Raw genomic sequence first — 18,243 nt, forward strand, 5'->3', positions numbered from 1 at the left:
TTGGCTTTTTTGCTTAAGGCTGGCACTCTACCACGTGAACCATGTCACCACTTAGGACATATAGGCATTTTAAAAGTAAGCTCTGTAGGTAAAAGCAGAGAAGCAGGTACTCCCAAGTAGAGAGATGAAATAGTTTTGTCTTTATTTGATTGCCTTGGGGAAAAATGGATTAAGTGTCCTCGCTAATTTGTTAAATAACCTAACAGAGGATTTGGGCCTTACATGTTCTTTTGCTTCTCTTTTTCACAGGATGGGGCACTAATAGCCACTGGCTCTGCTGATAGGAATGTGAAAATCTGGGGTTTGGACTTTGGGGATTGCCACAAGTCCCTCTTTGCCCATGATGACAGGTAGGCATGGTCTTCTTGGAGGCCTTTCCTTTTTTTCTTTTCAAATTTTTATTATCAAACTGATGTACAGAAAGGTTACAGTTTCATACGTTAGGCACTGGATACATTCCTTGTACAGTTTGTTACCTTGTCCCTCATACCCCCCTCCCTCCTACCCCTTTCCCTCCCCCCCCCCCCATGGAGGTGTTCAGTTCACTTACACCAAACAGTTTTGCAAGTATTGCTTTTGTAGTTGTAGTTGTTTGTCTTTTTTTACCCTGTGTCTCTCAAATTTGGTATTCCCTTTCAATTTCCTACTTCCAATACCAGTATACACGGTTTCCAATATACTCAGATAAGATTACAGAGATAGTGTAGGTACAACCACAGGAAGGTGATACAAGAACATCATCAATAATAGAAGCTACAGATACACATAGGACGTTGAAAATAGTTACAACTGTTTCCATAACATGGAGTTCATTTCACTTAGCATCATCTTATGTGTTCATAAGAGTATAGCTATTGGGCCTTGTGATGCTCTGCTATGACTTGCCTAAACCTGTACTAATTATTCCCAATAAGGGAGACCATAGAGTCCATGTTTCTTTGGGTCTGGCTTGGAGGCCTTTCTTTGAGTGATACATGAGCACTAACTCCCTAGAGCATATAGTGATAAATGGAAAGTTCAGAGTTCCAAAAATAGACACTCTGGAACTAGCAAGACAAAGTTGTTAATATGTGTAGGACTCTTCTTATCTATCCTGGCATCCAATAACAATTAGGTTTCTCTTTTTAGTGTGATGTACCTGCGGTTTGTACCCAAGTCTCACCTCTTCTTCACTGCTGGGAAAGACCAGAAGATTAAGCAGTGGGATGCAGACAAATTTGAACACATACAAACGCTAGAGGTAACCTCTTGCCTGTATGCTTGCTCGGGTCTGCAGAACTCCTTTAAAAATGTTTTCATTGCTGGGCGCCCAAGGCTCGCACCTGTAATCCTAGTTACTTAGGAGTCTGAGATCCAAGGATTGAGGTTTGAAGCCAGCCATGCAAGAGAGTTGTTGAGGCTTTTTATTTCCAGTTAACCACCAAAAATCAGGAAGTGGAGCTGTGAGTACCAGCTTCGAGTAGAAAAGGCTAAGAGACAGTCAGTACCTAGGCCCTGAGCTCAAGCACCAGGGAGAAATACGTTTTCATCTATTATCCCCTCATCTAAGCAGGAAGTGGGCCATGAAGAATTCCTCTGACTCGGGTTATACTTGTTTCTCCTTGTCTAGGGGCACCACCAGGAAGTCTGGTGCTTGGCTGTCAGTCCCAATGGAGACTATGTTGTCTCATCATCTCACGACAAATCTCTGAGACTTTGGGAGAGAACAAGGGAGCCTCTGATTCTAGAGGAAGAAAGAGAAATGGTAATGACTTGGAGTTTGGCTTTGAATTTGCTGCGGGGGGCAGGGAGGGGTGTGTCACTGAAAGTCTGCCCCAGCTGAAATTTTCTGTCTAGAACTGTCCAACATGATTCCATTTCAGAAGCCAAACAGGAAGTGATGCTTTGGAGACTGTGTTCCTAAAGAAGTGGCTTCAGACTGGGTGCTGGTGCCTCATTCCTATAATCCTAGCTATTTAGTAGACTGAGATCCAAGGATCACAGTTTAAAATCAGCCCAAACAGACAAATCCATGAGATTTTTTATCTCCAGTTAACCTGCAAGAAACTGTGACTCAAGTGGTAGACCTTCAGCAGAAAAGTTAAGGGACAGCACCAGGCAGGCCATGAGTTCAGGGCCCAGTACTAGCATAATGAAGAGCAGAGCGGGGGAGGAGATGGAGAGGACAAGCTTCTTACTGTACTTTTATAGGAGCATCTCTTGTTTTCTCTCAAATTAACTTTGTCTCTCATTGCAGCAAAGGGAAGCAGAATATGAGGAGAGTGTGGCCAAGGAAGACCAACCAGCAGTAAGTAAATATCTGATAGAAAATTTTTACAGGAAGTGGACGTGGGGTGGGTGCTGTGTGGCATAACCTCCTCACCAGCGGGAGTGAGGAGGAGTCTGGTGTTTCCTTCCATGCTGTATATAGTGTATGTGGTGGACCAAGTGTGGGGCAAATCTGGCTGGGAGCTTGGCTCAAGTGGGAGTCTACCCAACAAGCACTCACCCAGCACTACCCCTCCTCCTCCAAAAAAGTGTCAGAAAAGGTGTGAAAAGTTGGGTACTTTAAACATTTTGCAGGGTATTTTTGTGACCACATGTATTTTTGTGATCATTCAGTTCATAGTAGCTGAGAGCTATTAACCATTTTCATAAAACAATGCCTATTCTTCATATATGATTTATTGATTGTCCCTTTAACTCTTGTCCATGGTACTGTTTATGAACCTTTATTTCTTGCAGGTTCCAGGTGAGACTGAAGGTAGTAGTTACTTTACCGGAAAGAAAACTATCGAGACAGTGAAAGCGGTAAGTTGGTATAAAATATGTCTCATTCTTAGATAGAATTCTGACTTTTCAGTTAGAAGTCTTACTGTGTTTCAAGTATATAACTTCTTTGTGTCAAAGAGTTGGTGAGCTTTAGGGTGCAGGTCACAGCCTCTGTTCCAAGAGGCTGTGCATCTGGCCAGTGTGGGTTTAACGAGCACCTCACAGGTGCTCTTGGGGAACTGCCCACTGGAGTATCCAGTGAGTCTCCTGACCATAGGGGTTGAGGACATCTCGTCTCGTCCCTACAGAGTTAAAAGGAAAAAATGAAAGCATCTCTTAATGTTCCTTGGCACTCTTTTGGCACATCTTTATTAAACTGATTTGGGCTATTCATTTTTGTCAGAATGTGAGGTTGCTCTGTCCCATGATGATAGTGCGTGTGGTATGATTGCTTTCCTTTCTCATCATCTCCATAGGCTGAGAGGATCATGGAAGCCGTTGAGCTGTACCGAGAAGAAACTGCAAAAATGAAAGAACACAGAGCCATTTGTAAAGCTGCAGGGAAAGAGGTGGGTTGTTCATTCAGCTATTACTGGGGATCTCAGTAAATACAATTCCTGAGAAAATGGTCATTTAAGACTTTATGTCAACCTAGAGCAGAAATGAAATAAATGCAGTCCAATTCAGTAATAATTCTCACCTTAGAATATATGGAGGAATTATGGGAAGAAAGAAGCTTTACAGTATTAATAAAAAGGGAAGGCTTGATCTGGAGAAAATTTTATTTCAAGCATGTATGCACCCTACAGGCTGGTCTAGCAAAGTCTCCTGCTCTTCACTCCAGCTCAATAACCTTTTGGCCGGAAGTCACTTTATTTTGGATCAGATAGTTTTCCTAGCAACATATATTTATTTTCTAGAGACAAAAAGGCAAGGAGAATAAAATCATAGTCTTTTTTTTTTTTTCAGTATACTTTGGCTTGCTTTCTTTGAGCTTGAGCATATGTGATTCGAGCGTCCAAGGAACTCTATGGCTCTCTACTTCTAAGAAACCGTGACCTGATTGCATATTTTGAAAAGTTCTACATCTGTCAAGAGCCTCTTAGGGACCTGAATTTCTGTTTTTCATTTTTCCTGTATTCTTTTTCCCAACTACCAATTGGATAATGAGAATTGGGTTAGGAGTGAGGAGAGAGGGTTGAATGGTAGTTAGGTAGGTAGTAGGTGGGGAGATAGAGACAGACAGACAGACAGACAGATAGAACCAGCAATTTGAAGCAGTTTAAAAAGTATAGCCTTGACTCTTTGAGACTACAGAGTCCAAACAGGAAACTTTTACTTAAAACCTACCAGATGCCAGAACTTATTTACGTTTTTTAAAACTCAATAACCCTAATAACAGGAATGAGAGAAATGAGGTGACATTACTACAGATCCTATAGATCCCACAGATACAAAAGGTTAGTAACAGAATATTATGAACAACTATATGCTAATAAACCCATCAACTTAAATGAAGTTGATAGATTCCTGGAAAGAGACCAACATTCAGAAGAAAAAACAGCTCTGAGGAAAAGGGACATTACTGTTTGTATTTTACAAATGAGGAAACGAGGCTCAGGGAGGTAGTCTTATTTAAAGTCATGGCATTCTATAGAACATAGCAGAGTAAGGATTCAAATCCTTAACTTACTCTGGTCCTTTCTAGCATTCCATCTTGCCTCCAGAGACTACAGCTCCTTATTTGGGGGAAATTGTTCCTGCCTGGACCCATATGCCCACCCTTAAGCAGGTGTGCTGTCTACCAGCTTGCACTTGGACCAACTTGGAAACCAAAAACTTAAATGCTGTTGCTGATGTACAATTTTAAATAAATAAATAAGTAAAAAGGGAAAGTTAGGAAGTCATAAATTGGGGTGATTAGTGTTTTGACTAGAAATTTGTGTTCCTACATTGTGTTGAGAGCCAGAATACCCATTTCAGATCTTTAGATAAAAGGTATTGCCCAAACTCATTCATAATTACTAAATAACCAAGACACCTGATAATTCTTTTACCCTTAGTTTCTTAGGGTCTTTCTCTTTCTAAAATGGCAAAGTGCTTTGTTACTCCGTGGAGCGCCATGGAAATCTCATGCTTTTAATGACTTTTTAAAACAATCTCTCCACAGGTTCCTCTTCCTGTGAACCCCATTCTGAGGGCGCACGGCAACATCTCAGTGAGTTGGATGTATTTGTCCTTGGTAACTCAAGACTACCTTTGAGACAAGACAGGAAGTGAAGAGGCATTACTGGGGATGGATATGCTGGGACATCTTTTGTCTTTGAAACTCTTCCTTGAGTACAGGCAGTGGTCTGTGGTATTTTTGGTGCCAGCAATATAGGGCTTGAACTCAGGGCCTGGATGCTGTCCCTAAGCTCCATTTCCAGTTTTTTCGCTGGTTAACTGGAGAAGCCTGGGTTGGCTTGGAACCACAGTCCTCAGATCTTAGCCTCCTGAGTAGCTAGGGTTACAGATGCCACCCCTATACAGCTTGATATTTTTGGTTTTTAAAGGACCCTTTCAGTGGTACATTCAAAGTAATTCTTTTTGTTTAGACTGTATATATTCTTCTGTTTTCTTCTGGTGCTTATTTATGTTTAGTAACGAAAGACCTTTAGAGTCTGTTCATTTCAATGAAGTTGAAAGTCTTTTGAAGAAAAGTCAACACAAATCAAAGAGAGAAAGTTGGGAACAGGGAGTAACAATAGAATATGCTTAGCTAGCAAGCACCAGTTAGTATTTTGCTTGTATTTCCCATTCAGTACTCTTGTCAGAATACCTCCATCTTATAAGGGAGCTTCCTCACTTACAGGTAACATGGCTGGGAAGCATAGGTCATTTACACACATCTGGTCAGCTCGGAGCCATGTCGGCCTTGCTGTTTAGAACGTCACTTTCTCAAGTCTTTGTTTTGGTGGGAGATAGAAATTAAACATGTTTAGTAGAAACTGATCAAGAATGCCTCTGATGGTGTTATCTTTCCCTTGTAGCCTTCAGCTTATGTATTAGAGATTTTTAAAGGAATCAAATCAAGGTGAGTTCTAGTTAGAATTTTCCAGGTACTAACATTTACTGAACACTTATCTGAATATTTCCTTTGTTAATAAAGTCAGAATTGTTCATTTCTTGAAAGGGGTTTCCTATTTTGATTTTGGTGGTGCTGGGGTTTGAACTCAGGGCCTCATGTTTGCTGAGCAAGTGATCTATTGCTTGAGTCATACCCGCAACCCTGAAGTAGTGTTATTTACAATTTACCTTTTGATGTATCTTCATGAAAAGTTCTATTGAGGCTATTTTTCTGATGAATCATAATATATATTTAATGTGCTTGTATGTCACTAGAGCAATGTAAAGGAAAGTGATCAGTGGTACACTACTTCTGCATTTTTAAGATTACATTGTCTTTAATGAATTGATTTCTCACCCCAATTGGAATCGTGTTGGATTTCTAATTAGAATTAGTCAGCTGATGATAGGACTGCTACATGGGGAGTTGGTCTCTGACATGCGAGTGCCATAGGGTACACAGTCAGGTGATGGACGCAGTCACCATTGCAGGCTAGAAAGCCTGGAAACCAACATACACAGAAAAAAAAGTATCGTGTAGACATTGGGTAGTCAACAAAAGGCTCTGGGAACGTTATTCATCTGAGAAAGAAAGAGATTTTCCCAGCATGCCCTGGAACAGAATGTATTCTGAGCATCAAAATTAGTGTTAAAAACAAACAAAAAATACACATTTGAAAGAATCATCTACTGGGACTGGGAATGTGGCTTAGTGGTAGATTGCTTGCCTAGTTTGCATGAAGCCCTAGGTTCCACTCCTCAGTACTACATAAACAGAAAAAAAGGAGTGGCTATGGCTCAAGTGGCAGAGTGCTAGCCTTGAGCAGAAAAGCTCAGGGACAGAGCTCAGGCCCTGAGTTCAAGCCCCAGGACTGGCAAAATAAGTATCCTCTGCAGAATAGACAATCATATTTCAACTCTAAAAGGAGGGAAATATTCCGATATAAAAGTAGTAGAAAAATGGGACATGAAGGTAGAAATTCACTAATTGTTCGTGTTGAGGAACATGACAGATTGCGCTTGTTTTCCTTCTCCAGTGAGCTGGAAGAGTCTCTGCTTGTGCTGCCTTTCTCCTACGTGCCTGACGTCCTGACCCTCTTCAATGAGTTCATCCAGCTGGGCTCTGATGTGGAGCTTCTCTGTCGATGTCTCTTCTTCCTCCTCAGGTAGGTGTCTTGGCAGAGGAAATGTCATGCTTGTCTGCTCTGCCTGAGTGACCCACTTTTATTTATTTATTTTTTGCCGGTCCTGGGCCTTGGACTCAGGCCCTGAGCACTGTCCCTGGCTTCTTTTTGCTCAAGGCTAGCACTCTGCCACTTGAGCCACAGCACCACTTCTGGCCATTTTCTATATATGTGGTGCTGAGGAATCAAACCCAGGGCTTCATGTATAGGAGGCAAGCACTCTTGCCACTAGGCCATGTTCCCAGTCCCTGGGACCCACTTTTAAAAAGCCTTGCTTCAGCTTCAGAGACAGTGAAAAAAATATGGTGTTACATGAAATGAAATCCTTCCTTTTGACTGCCCTTTGCCTCTAGCAAGAAGAGTAATGGCCTTCTGTAAACCACAGGCAGTGGGGCCACGCTGCCCAGGGTGCTTTGTCCACGCTGGGCTCTGGAGCCCTCTAGAGTAGCAGCGGCTCTGGGGCTGCACAGTGTGCTTCAGCCGAGGCCTGGGCAGCCAGTGTGCTTCCCTTGCTCTTCTGAAGTACTTTGTTTAGAACCTGTTGAAGAATAGCGTATTTCTCCAGGTCTCTGCAGGTACACATGGAGATGTGCACATCTGTGGGAGGAAGCTCAAGAACACATAGGAAATGTATTTATTCCATTCGGTTAGATACAGAGAATTTGGTGTATGTGTTTCCATAGTCATCTCTGGTGCTGCGGCAGGTGTGCTGCTGACTGGGTGGCGTGAGCGCCCCCTGTGCCTGGAGTGTTACAGACGGGCGCTGCTCAAGAGGAAGCACGCAGGGGCACTGAGGGTCTCCTGAGAGGCCAGGTCAGACTGAGGGTCTCCTGGGAGGCCAGGTCAGACTTTGACTCATTTTCTTAGGGTCTCAGGAGAAAAACGTTAGCATTTCTCAAGAGGCTCTGCTTTGTCTCCAAGCTTTCTGTACATTGTCACACACATTCTGGTCATGTGGTAGATTGCTAGAAACAGAAATAGCTTTGGAGATGAGTTGCATGGGTCATAAAGTTTAGAACTTAAAAATTGTTGTCAAGTTAGGTGAATTTTTTTTCTAGAAGCATTGCTGTGCTCCTGTGGTGTGGTGAGAGGTACCTGTATGTTGTTGGTAGTGCTTCGATTGTCTGCTTGCTGTTTCGAGGAGGAACAGTAGGACCTGAACCTCTGCAACGTGACCCTCTTGTTTTCCTGTTAGGATTCACTTCGGACAGATTACCAGCAACCAAATGCTCGTGCCCGTGATAGAGAAACTAAAGGAAACAACTATTTCAAAAGTGAGACAAGTTCAGGTAAGTGTCTTTCCATAGTAATAAGGCAGACTCCTCCTGGGTGTGTGACTTAGAGGCGGCAGAGTATGCTGTGCCTGGTCTTTGCTATATCCATCATGTATTTGAGAGAAGACTTTTATGGGAGCTTTTAGGAATTGATTTAAAACAATAAAAGAAGGTAAGCCAGGTACCAGTGGCTTATACCTATAATCCTAGTTACTCGGGACTGAGATAGGATCAAAGTTTGAAGCCAACCTGAGCAGACAAAAATCCTACCGACTTACCTCTTAATTAACCAATATAAATGGTGCTGCCACTTGAGCACAAAGGGACTCAGGGATAGTGCCCGGGTCCCAAGTTCAAACCCCACAACTGACAAAAATAAAAATACTATTAGTTAGCAAAAAGCCGGAAAGGGGTGTGTGTGGCTGTAGTGGTGGAGTGCCAAGTGAGAGCACAAGGCCCTGGAGTACAAGCCCCAGTGGTTGCCGCACGCACACACACAGAGGTACATACAAACATAAAGAAGAAAAGCCCTTAGCACCATCAACGACAGAAGCCAGGATCTTCCCCCACCCCGACCTTGATACAGTACAACCAGGGTGTTGTAAGGGAAGAAAGTTTATAATCTCTCATATTTTTCTCCAGGATGTAATTGGCTTCAATATGGCTGGTCTTGATTATCTCAAGAGGGAATGTGAGGCGAAGAGTGAAGTTATGTTTTTTGCTGAAGCTATGAGCCAGTTGGAAGAGAAGAGGAGGAAGAGGAAAAACAAGAGGAAGATGATTTTAACATTGACTTAGAATGGAAACTACCACTTTCTACTTTCCATGTACAGGAACTCCTAGGCTGAGTGATAGTGACATGACGATGGCCATCATCTTAACAACCGCAGATAACAGAAGATCATGTTACAGAAGGGCTCGCCATGCAGAAGTTTTGCCTTTACATGCTAGCAGGGAGCAAGGAATCTTTTATATTAGGTAGTTAAGAGTTCAAATGAACTTTTCAGAAGTTTATTTATTTTGTGGCAGATGATTTTATTATTGTATAACTTGTTATTTTCCTTTGAGTTTTACTTCCTTTAGAGGCAGTCAGGCACCTGACTGGCCTTTTCCTGTAAATGCAGTGTCATGGAGTTTTGGAGCTGAAAGGAACAGGAACATCTCGAGGACAGCCTCCCTAGACCTGTGTTTCTTCATTGCCGTTTATATGTTTCCAAATAAAATAGCTGTTTCCAGAGAGTAGCCAGGCAAAGTTCTCTCAGTAGTGAAGTAGTGTCTAGGTGGCTCTGTGTACCTGATACATGTGTATCAGGCTCTGTGTATCTGTCTACATGATACGGATTTCGAGAAGTACGAATGTTGTAGAAAAAGGTTGACACAGACATCTCTGAACAATGGGTTTTCAAGGCAGGAGAGTTTTAAATGACTTAGACTACTTGTTACAGGTCTATTCATATTTTCTGCATCTTTCAGATTGTTTCTTATCTTCCTATGAATCCACTTTATCCCAGTTACTGAGTTGTGTTGCCAACATCTTCTCTGGCTCAGGGGTGTGGGTTTTGTGTGTGGCTTGGACATTTGTATCCCAAGTTACAGATCTGTAAATCATGACACAATTACTGGCATGAGGTAGGGGGTGTGGAGGTGTTACCATTCCAGGAATGAACTTTGGCAGTTACTGAAGACGGCTCTGGGAAGGCGAGTGGATGGATACTGGAGAGCCCGATGGTCTCTTGTGATGTCCATGGAATTTATCTTTGGTTTTGGCACATATCCCTGCCATCATGAGATGAATTATTTTTTTAGGTAATTCTTGATGCAAAGAGAGACTACATCCATGTCCTATTTGTACTTCTTGGATTCATGCCTCAGAACAGAAAGTGAATAATTGCCCGTGAATGTTTTCTGTCATTTTTCGTTTTGTTTTGTGCTGAAATTGGGGCTTTACTCCCCCGGAGGAGCCCAACCTGTCTGACAGCTTGCACCCCCAGCCTCAGCTGACTATAAGGCGGACAGCAGGAAGAAACACAGGAGACATGATTGCTCTTTTCTCTCTTGAGCACAAGGTGTGCTCTCTACGTGCTCAAATGTGTGACAATGCTATCAGTAACAGACTGAATAGAGAGTGAGGAGAAAGTAGCTGAATTCCATCTAGCCAGATGCTAGAGATGAGTGAAATTGTCTGTCACTCTTCATTGAGGGAAAATAGTTTTGATTAAAGATGTTACTAAGATCAGGATGGTGGGGCTGGGAATATGGCCTAGTGGCAAGAGCACTTGTCTCGTATACATGAAGCCCTGGGTTCGATTCCTCAGCACCACATATATAGAAAACGGCCAGAAGTGGCGCTGTGGCTCAAGTGGCAGAGTGCTAGCCTTGAGCAGAAAGAAGCCAAGGACAGTGCTCAGGCCCTGAATTCAAGCCCCAGGACTGGCAAAAAAAAAAAAAAAAGAGAAAGATCAGGATGGTGGGCTCATTAGTTGTTTCAGTGAACTTACACTTTGCCAGTTTGAATTCCAACTGATGAAAAGGAATAGATTTCACCTACAAAAAGCTCATTGGAGCCAGGTGCCAGTGGCTCACACCTGTAATCCTAGCTACTCAGCAGGATGAGATCTGAGGATTGTCATTCAAAGCCAGCCCCAGTAGGAAAGTCCATGAGACTCTTATCTCCAATTAACTATCAGAAAACTGGAAGTTTTGAGCTGTGGCTCAAGTGGTAGAGCGCCTGAAGAGCTCAGGGACAGTGCCCAGAGTTTAAGCCCCACAACCTACAAAAACATTGGAATCTTCAGTAGTTTTTAGTAATATAAAAGTAGTCCTAAGTCCAAAAAGTTGGAAAGCCAGTATCCAATGTGTCCAGAAGGGACACATTGGAGGTTTTGTGCTACTGCTGTTTGGAGAGCAAGGTCACCTTTGATTAGCACAACGACGACAGAGCATGATGAATAAAGATGCTGAGCAGTGAGCCATAGATCTGAGGGTCACAAGGACAAGCAAGCCCTGGCAGACCACAGACTCATCTCCAATTAATTGGCAGCAAAAGGCTGGAAGTGGAGCTATGGCTGAAGTGGTAGAGCGCCAGCTTTGAGAAAAAGCTTAAGGGCCAGCACCCAGGCCCTGAATTCGAACTAGCACATACATGTATATACACACAAAATAAACTTCAGAATCACAAAAAGGTTACATTCGTGCATTTAGTTTCTGGCCTGTTTCTCCTAAAGTAGGAAATGGAAAATTTGATAAAATCTGTCTTAAGTACAGGATTAGTTTTGCTATGAATGTGTGTATGTTTATATAAAAAATACATGATACAACACAGGATTGATTTTACTATGTAAGATATTACATATGTATATACTTATACCTAATTATAAATTTTATAGTTGTGTTATATGTAATAAACATATGTAGAGAAAGAAACTATTGCTATTACTGAAAGCTATTTTCATTTTAGAACCAAGTGGTTGACAGATTACCATGTATGACTTACTAGGTCTAATGTTGAGAAACCTTCCGAGACATGAAGATTCCAAGTGCAGAAGAAGAGATCGTAGAAGTCTTTTGGACTATGGGATTTTTTTTCCCCCGGGGAAAACCTTTCTGGTGATTATCATAGTTACTGCTGGTTAAAACTGGTGAGATCTTCATTAAGGACTATGATTTTCCTGATTAAATGACTCATAGATACAAAACCCAGGTAACATCTTAAGCTCCCAGGTCACATCTTAATCTCGAGCTTTCATGGCAAGCAACCTTGTGGGGCACCCTCATGTCCAATGGGATGCTACCTGCATGGGGTCCGGGGTCTTGGGATGGATAGATAGGTCTTAGGGTGCCTTGTATGGGTCTCTCCCCTCCATGCCTCTGGCCTTACTGCAGCAGGCCCCCACCATGCAGGCCCCCATCCACATGGCACCTAGGGTTTATGCTGTCTTGGCTGGAAAACTGGCTATGACCTATCACTGTTGACAATGGGAGGAGATTTATTTGTCTTAAATCTAATAAGAAAAGCATTGTCCCCATCTGTCTTTGCCTACCTAGTGGTCTCTAATCTACTAGCAAAGAAAGAGATGATCATAATGTGGAATTTAACAAATTCAAGATGATCCTATTGCCGATATCATTAATTCTGTGGGTCAGAATGTGACCTAGATGGAGGGGCTTATCTAGGGTTTGGCTTAATCCCCAGAGGGAAATGGATCTCTTCCTGGAAGAAACTTGTCATCATGCTGGTGCTGGTGGCTCATGTTTGTAATCTTAGCTACTCAGGAGGCTGGGTCTTAAGATGGATGTTCATGGCCAGCCTGGGAACAAATGTCTGTGAGACTTAGCTGCAATAAACTAGCAAAAAGCTGGGAGTGGAGCTGTGGTTCAAGTGATAAAGTGCCAGCCTTGAGTGGAAAAAGCCAAGCAAGAGTGTGAGGCCCTGAATTCAAATCCCAGTACAAGCAAAAAATAAAGACTTATTACTTTTACATATAGAGACCACGCCGTTTTAAACTAAATCCCCTTTAACACTGCCCAGCCCCTCCCTCTCTATTTTGTTCTTATCCTCATTACATTTTACTTTGTGTATTGTCTCCTCTCACTCAAGTGTAAGCTGTGTAAAGGTAGAGCTTTCTGTCTCTTGTTAATTGCTTTATCCCCACTCCCCAAAACTTTATGCCAGTACTGGGACTTGATTTCAGGGCCTCATGGTCTCATTTGACTTTTGCACTCAAGGCTGGTGTTCTATCACTTGAGCCACTGTTACATAACCTGCTTTGTTTTGCTGTTTACTTAAAGATAAGAATCTCTTCAAGCCTGGCTGTCTTCAAACTGGTATCCTAAGATCTCAGCCTCCTGAATAACGAGGATTATAGGCAGGAACAACTGTTGCCTGGGGAGATCAGAATTTTCAGTGACTAAAAGTATTCTGATTGCCTGATATCCCCATAGATAGCCAATAGCATTGATAATTGCCTGACTTTTAGTTGGTATTAAGGTATCTTTTAGATATGACCAGGTGCTTTTAAATAATAGAGAAAGACATGGTCTTTGTCCTATGTGATTTAAATATCAAATTTTGGAGGTAGACACACTTGACTTTCTGTTCTCACTCATAGATCATGTCTACCATTTCTGATTACTCAGATTGAACTTCAAAGGATATTTGCTTCCACAGGCAAGATCAGGACATCATGCTCAGTCATAATTTCAATATTATGCAATATGTGGGCCGATCCTTTGGCTCCATCCTCTCCCACAGCCATGGCGAAGAGCTCCACCTTCAGCTCTGTCTGCAAACCAGCCGCCACCTGCGAGACACAAGGTAGCTTAGAGTCAGAAGTATGTGAGTTCAAATACTGGTTTTTAACAATGATTTGGTAAGTTACTTCAGCTTCCTTGTACATAAGCATGGCATTAAGAAATGGGCATAATGATGCCCTAGGGTTGGTAGAGTCCCACCGAGTAAGTGAAACCCAGTAGAAACTGGAAGGGTGTTGGGCTCTAGTCTCTAAGTCATCCCAAAGTCCCCGTGCCTGTGTATGCTGTGTGCCTATGTGTGTGGGAGGTGAGGCAGCTGAGAGGAAGGGCCGGCCGTCATTTAGAGGTGTGTCTGGTCACTAGAGACAGCTCCTTCCCTTCTCTGTCTGCTTCCTGACTGCTGTGGGGTGAGACTTGCTCTGCCATATGCTCCCCACCATGGGGCTCTGCCTCCTGGCCCCATGGTCAGAACCATGAGGTCAAGGTGTTCATCACTCAAACCTTCCTTGTCTTCAGTGCTTTGCCACAGTGATGGGAAGCTGCCGGGGGCAGAGGGTGAACCAGGTGCTGTTAGGGGAAGAGCGAAGGGAAGCTGAATGCCAGGGTGGTAGGGATGGCACGGAAGATGGGATGGGAGTACCAAGAGTTGTTGCTACTTCTTGAGTGTCAGTAGGAAGTTTCTCCTGACATCCTTAAAAATAAAGAACTACAGCTACTTAAATAAGCATGTTAAAGTTTATTAAGAGTGTCAGCAGTAAATTAAAATACATTGTGTGTGTGTGTGTGTGTGTGTAAAGGCGAATGTCATCTAATGCAGATATAGATTTAATCTTAAAGCATATGGAGGAGGCCAGGAGAATCCTGTGACCTCCTCGCCCTGCTCCTTGGTTCTCAGTGTTTTTAACAGGGGAGGTGGCAAGGGGCCGAGCCAGCAGTGGGGACAGAATGTGTATACGCGCCAAGATGCTGAGGCCCAAAAGTCTCACAGCAAAGGAGAAGCTTGATGGATAATGGCCCAGCAAGGTACAGACTTCTTGCCTTGGTCTGTGCAGAGACCCCTGGCCAGGAAAGAGCTATTTCTCTCGCGTTGGGAGTGAGGGTGGGGGGCTAAAAGACAGACTTGGGAGCAGTTATCTGAAATGATCACATGGAAAGCAATTGACTATAAATAATAGAATTTGCAAATGTCCTCCCCGTCTTTATTTTATCAGTGTGGAGGAAGGAATCAGACCCTCTGTCCTCCAAACCCACAGTCACACGGGGCTGTCTTGGTCATAATGAAAATTCCCCACGAGGGAGCTGGATGACGCACCACAGTGCAGGTTTGCCCAGGCTCTGAGCATATTCATTTAGTACTGGCAACTAACCAAGTGGAACACTGGTTAGATTTACATATAGAGAAGCCTATACATTATATTTTTAAAATCAGAGCCCAAACCTACTGTCTAAAAAAGGAAAGAATAAAACCCTCAGAACCTAACCATCTGGAACGAGCTTCAAAGAATACATGTTGAGTTTTTAGTGCAAAGGAAGATGGATCCAACAGCCATTTCAGCTTCTGGCATGCTCCTTACTTTAGATTAAAATGAGATTTACTAACTTACAGGAGGAGGGGAGGAAGGGCTTGATTGGCTGGGGGGGAGGGGTGCTTTATATTGGAAAGATTCTAGTGATATTTCTGAGAGGCGCCCAAGTGCGTGGGTTTCACCCCACGTGCGTGTCCTCCCTGTCAGCCCCACTGGCATACTGCTGAGTTCTGTAGCCCAGGCCACAGGTGAGCCACACGTGGGAAGAGTGTGCAGTGTATGCACCCTTGTTTGAAGATGAGGAAAAGCAAGGGTCAGAGCAGTGACCACCAAATGCACTGGGCCATGTGGCGTCCTGCACGGATCCTTCTGGGAGTGAGAGAAGGAGGTGACGCTGCTTTGAGGCTGGCAGCCCAGCGGGCACTGTGGGCTCCCCGGACCAGGCACCCTTGACACTGCTCCCCGAGACTCTCGGCATTCCCACCCATGATGAATAGTTGCTCTGTCTCATGCTGGTACTGGGGCTTGAACTCAGAGCCTCCTGCTCTTGCTCAGCTTTTTCCACTCAAGGCTAACACTCTACCGCTTGAGCCACAACTCCACTGCCAGCTTTTTGCTGGTTAACTGGAGACACGAATCTCTTGGATTTTCCTGCGCCAGCTGGCTTTGAACCTCTATCCTCAACTCTCAGCCTCATGAGTGGCCAGGATTACAGGTGAACCTCTGGTACCTGGACAAAAGGTACCTTTCACATAGCTGTATGCGACTGTGCTCCTAGGGCAGGCGGAGCTGCAGTATGGTCCATGGTACAAAGCCATGGTTATGGCACAAAGTGACAAAGGTCAAGCTATATGTTTATCAAAATCTTTTGCTTATGATACTAGAAATGCTACAGTTCCACATGGCTTAACCCCTTCACTGGAAGCACACACAGCCACGCATGCACAGGCACATGTGCATAGTAACAGGTAGCACTTACCGGTCCAGGTTTGTAAGTCACTTTCAGTCCAGTGCTGGGTGGGGGCTGCTTCACTCTAAACCTACCAGGAAGAAAGATGGAAATGAATTTGTGCCATCATGAAAAACACAAGCACTGAACACACTGAGATGGTACAGAATCAGGAAGTTGTTAATATTCACGACACAGGAGCGTACTCTACCTTCTAGAAAATCAACCTTCATATTCAGTTGGGAGAAAAACTTGGAACTGCCTTCCTGACTGTTTTCATCAGCATGAAGATGACTGATCAGATTTTAAACCTTTCCAGGTGTGAAGTAGCCCAGCACAGTGGCTCACACCTGCAATCCTAGCTACTCAGGAGGCTGAGGATCGAGGTTCGAAGCCAGCCCTGGCAGCAAAGTCTGTGAGACTCAACATCCAGTGAGTGGAATGAGTGAAGGGAGGATTGGAGATGGAGACCTGGTTAGGATCCAGCATGAGCTGGAACTTGCTGGTGTCTGTAGACGAAGGCCCGCCACTGAGCAGGCCAGGGGCTCGCCGGCCGGGGGCTCACCTGCAGAAGTCCACGCCGATGTTCTGCAGCCTTACAGTGGCAGCATAGGTTTGTCCTTCTCTCAGCACTCCAAACTTCACTGATGGAGGCAGAAGTTGGAACCCAAAAGGGGACACCTTGGCGTTGTTCATGGCAGCAGAGGCGATAGAGGATGTATTCACTTTGCCCCCGACACAATCTTGTGTCTTTGGAGAAGAAAACATTAATATAAACTACCATGCCTGTCATCCTAGCTCCTCAGAAGTCTGAGATCTGAAGAGCCTGACCGGCTTTGGGAATCAAGTCTGTTTTTACCTTTGTGAGAGGTTTAGTCTTGGGCTTGGAACTCCGCAGATAATGAGGCAGCCTCACTTTTTCTTTCCTGGCTTGTCCAGCCACGTCCTGCAATAATGACTGCGTTGGAATTTTCCAGGGCTCCAAAGATTCCGGTTCTAGTAGAGAGAAAGTTGAGATGATGTCATATGGGCTTTTCTAAGACTTGAGGTTGTAATGGAGCCAACAGCAATATATACCAGCTTGGAAACATGGTTTCTTTGCTTTTAAAAGAATGGTGCCTTTTTTAAAATCCTCATTTTATATATGTACATTCTGTGAAGTGATTTTACACGTATAGCCCTATGAGGTGAGCAGTACAAATGCTGTAGGTGCCACCTTCTTTTTGGGTGGTAGTAATTGGATTTGAACTCAAGGCCCTGGCACTTGCTTGGCAAAACTCCTACTTAAAACCTCCCAGTGATGTCTGAATAAAATTGCTTAGAAAAAAAATCCAACTATAGAATATCATCTCTGCCCCTCTCTCTCACCTTTTTTTTTCCTTTTCTCATATTATTGTTATAGGTCTTAAAAAATTCTTTTGTATAGGTACTGGGACTTGAGCTCAAGGCCTTGGGCTTTCACCTGGCTTGTTCACTCAAAGCTGATACTTTACCATTTGAGCCTCACCCACTTCCAACTTTTGGCTGGTTAATTGGAGGTGAGAGTCTCGCAGACTTTTCTGCCCAGGCTGAGATCTCATCCTTCTGACTAGTTAGAATTACATGCATGAGCCATAGCTCAGAGTGAATTTCTAAACTCACCCATACCTGTGGCAAAACACTAGTTCTGTAAGAGATAAATAAAGCCAGCAGCAGATTCTCATTCAGAGAGAAACATGCCCACAGGAGTCACATTATCCAAATTATCCACAAGGTACTCTCTCTTTGCCCAATGATATTTAGCTAAATTAATTTCAATGTAATCAGTACTATGTCCACCAAATTGTAACTAGATGTTGTTTTATGCCATTTTGTATTTCAGTCCCTGCCAGCCCCATAACATTATGTGTGCATTAAGGCACGGGCTACATTGTAACATTTCTCTCTGTAACATTTCTCCTCTAGCACCTACAGGCCCAAGAATGTGTCAATAGATAAACCTAAGGCCAATCACCAAATTACTGTCTGCTCAAGAAAAGCTATCCGATGCCTAACCTACAAGCTCTCAAAACAATGAGGGATTAGAAAAAAAATAGCAACTCTAAAATCCCAAAACAACCCACTATAATTTCTCAGTCCGGGTCTTGTCATTCTGCAGGTATTTTTGGAGCTACGCTGACATGCTGAGCCTTTCTTGCAAATCTCCACAGCATCCCTTGGGG

General features: G+C 43.5%; 2 protein-coding genes across 3 annotated transcripts in view; one reads left to right on the plus strand and one right to left on the minus strand.

The window, feature by feature from the left end:
- Window positions 1–9,559, plus strand: part of Wdr3 (WD repeat domain 3) — a 31,200-nt gene extending 21,641 nt beyond the window's left edge. Inside the window, exons 17-27 of one of the 2 annotated variants that reach the window (XM_048351865.1) lie at window positions 250–350; window positions 1,129–1,240; window positions 1,610–1,744; window positions 2,237–2,287; window positions 2,725–2,790; window positions 3,228–3,320; window positions 4,922–4,969; window positions 5,784–5,827; window positions 6,897–7,025; window positions 8,239–8,332; window positions 8,960–9,559. In XM_048351865.1, the coding sequence (XP_048207822.1) occupies window positions 250–350; window positions 1,129–1,240; window positions 1,610–1,744; window positions 2,237–2,287; window positions 2,725–2,790; window positions 3,228–3,320; window positions 4,922–4,969; window positions 5,784–5,827; window positions 6,897–7,025; window positions 8,239–8,332; window positions 8,960–9,115 (1,029 nt within the window). In that variant the 3' untranslated portion in view covers window positions 9,116–9,559. Of the gene's footprint in view, window positions 1–249; window positions 351–1,128; window positions 1,241–1,609; window positions 1,745–2,236; window positions 2,288–2,719; window positions 2,791–3,227; window positions 3,321–4,921; window positions 4,970–5,783; window positions 5,828–6,896; window positions 7,026–8,238; window positions 8,333–8,959 lie in introns of both variants that reach the window. The other variant, XM_048351866.1, reaches the window with a different exon arrangement.
- Window positions 9,560–13,263: 3,704 nt separating this feature from the next.
- The window catches only part of Spag17 (sperm associated antigen 17), a 96,234-nt gene continuing 91,254 nt past the window's right edge, over window positions 13,264–18,243 (minus strand). Inside the window, exons 44-47 of the mRNA XM_048352149.1 lie at window positions 16,902–17,038; window positions 16,608–16,792; window positions 16,073–16,133; window positions 13,264–13,617 (exon numbers count right to left, since the gene is read on the minus strand). Coding sequence (XP_048208106.1) covers window positions 13,462–13,617; window positions 16,073–16,133; window positions 16,608–16,792; window positions 16,902–17,038 — 539 coding nt within the window. The 3' untranslated portion in view covers window positions 13,264–13,461. The remainder of the gene's footprint in view (window positions 13,618–16,072; window positions 16,134–16,607; window positions 16,793–16,901; window positions 17,039–18,243) is intronic.

Source organism: Perognathus longimembris, chromosome 7, assembly GCF_023159225.1.
Source record: "Perognathus longimembris pacificus isolate PPM17 chromosome 7, ASM2315922v1, whole genome shotgun sequence".
NCBI classification, from domain to species: Eukaryota; Metazoa; Chordata; class Mammalia; order Rodentia; family Heteromyidae; genus Perognathus; species Perognathus longimembris.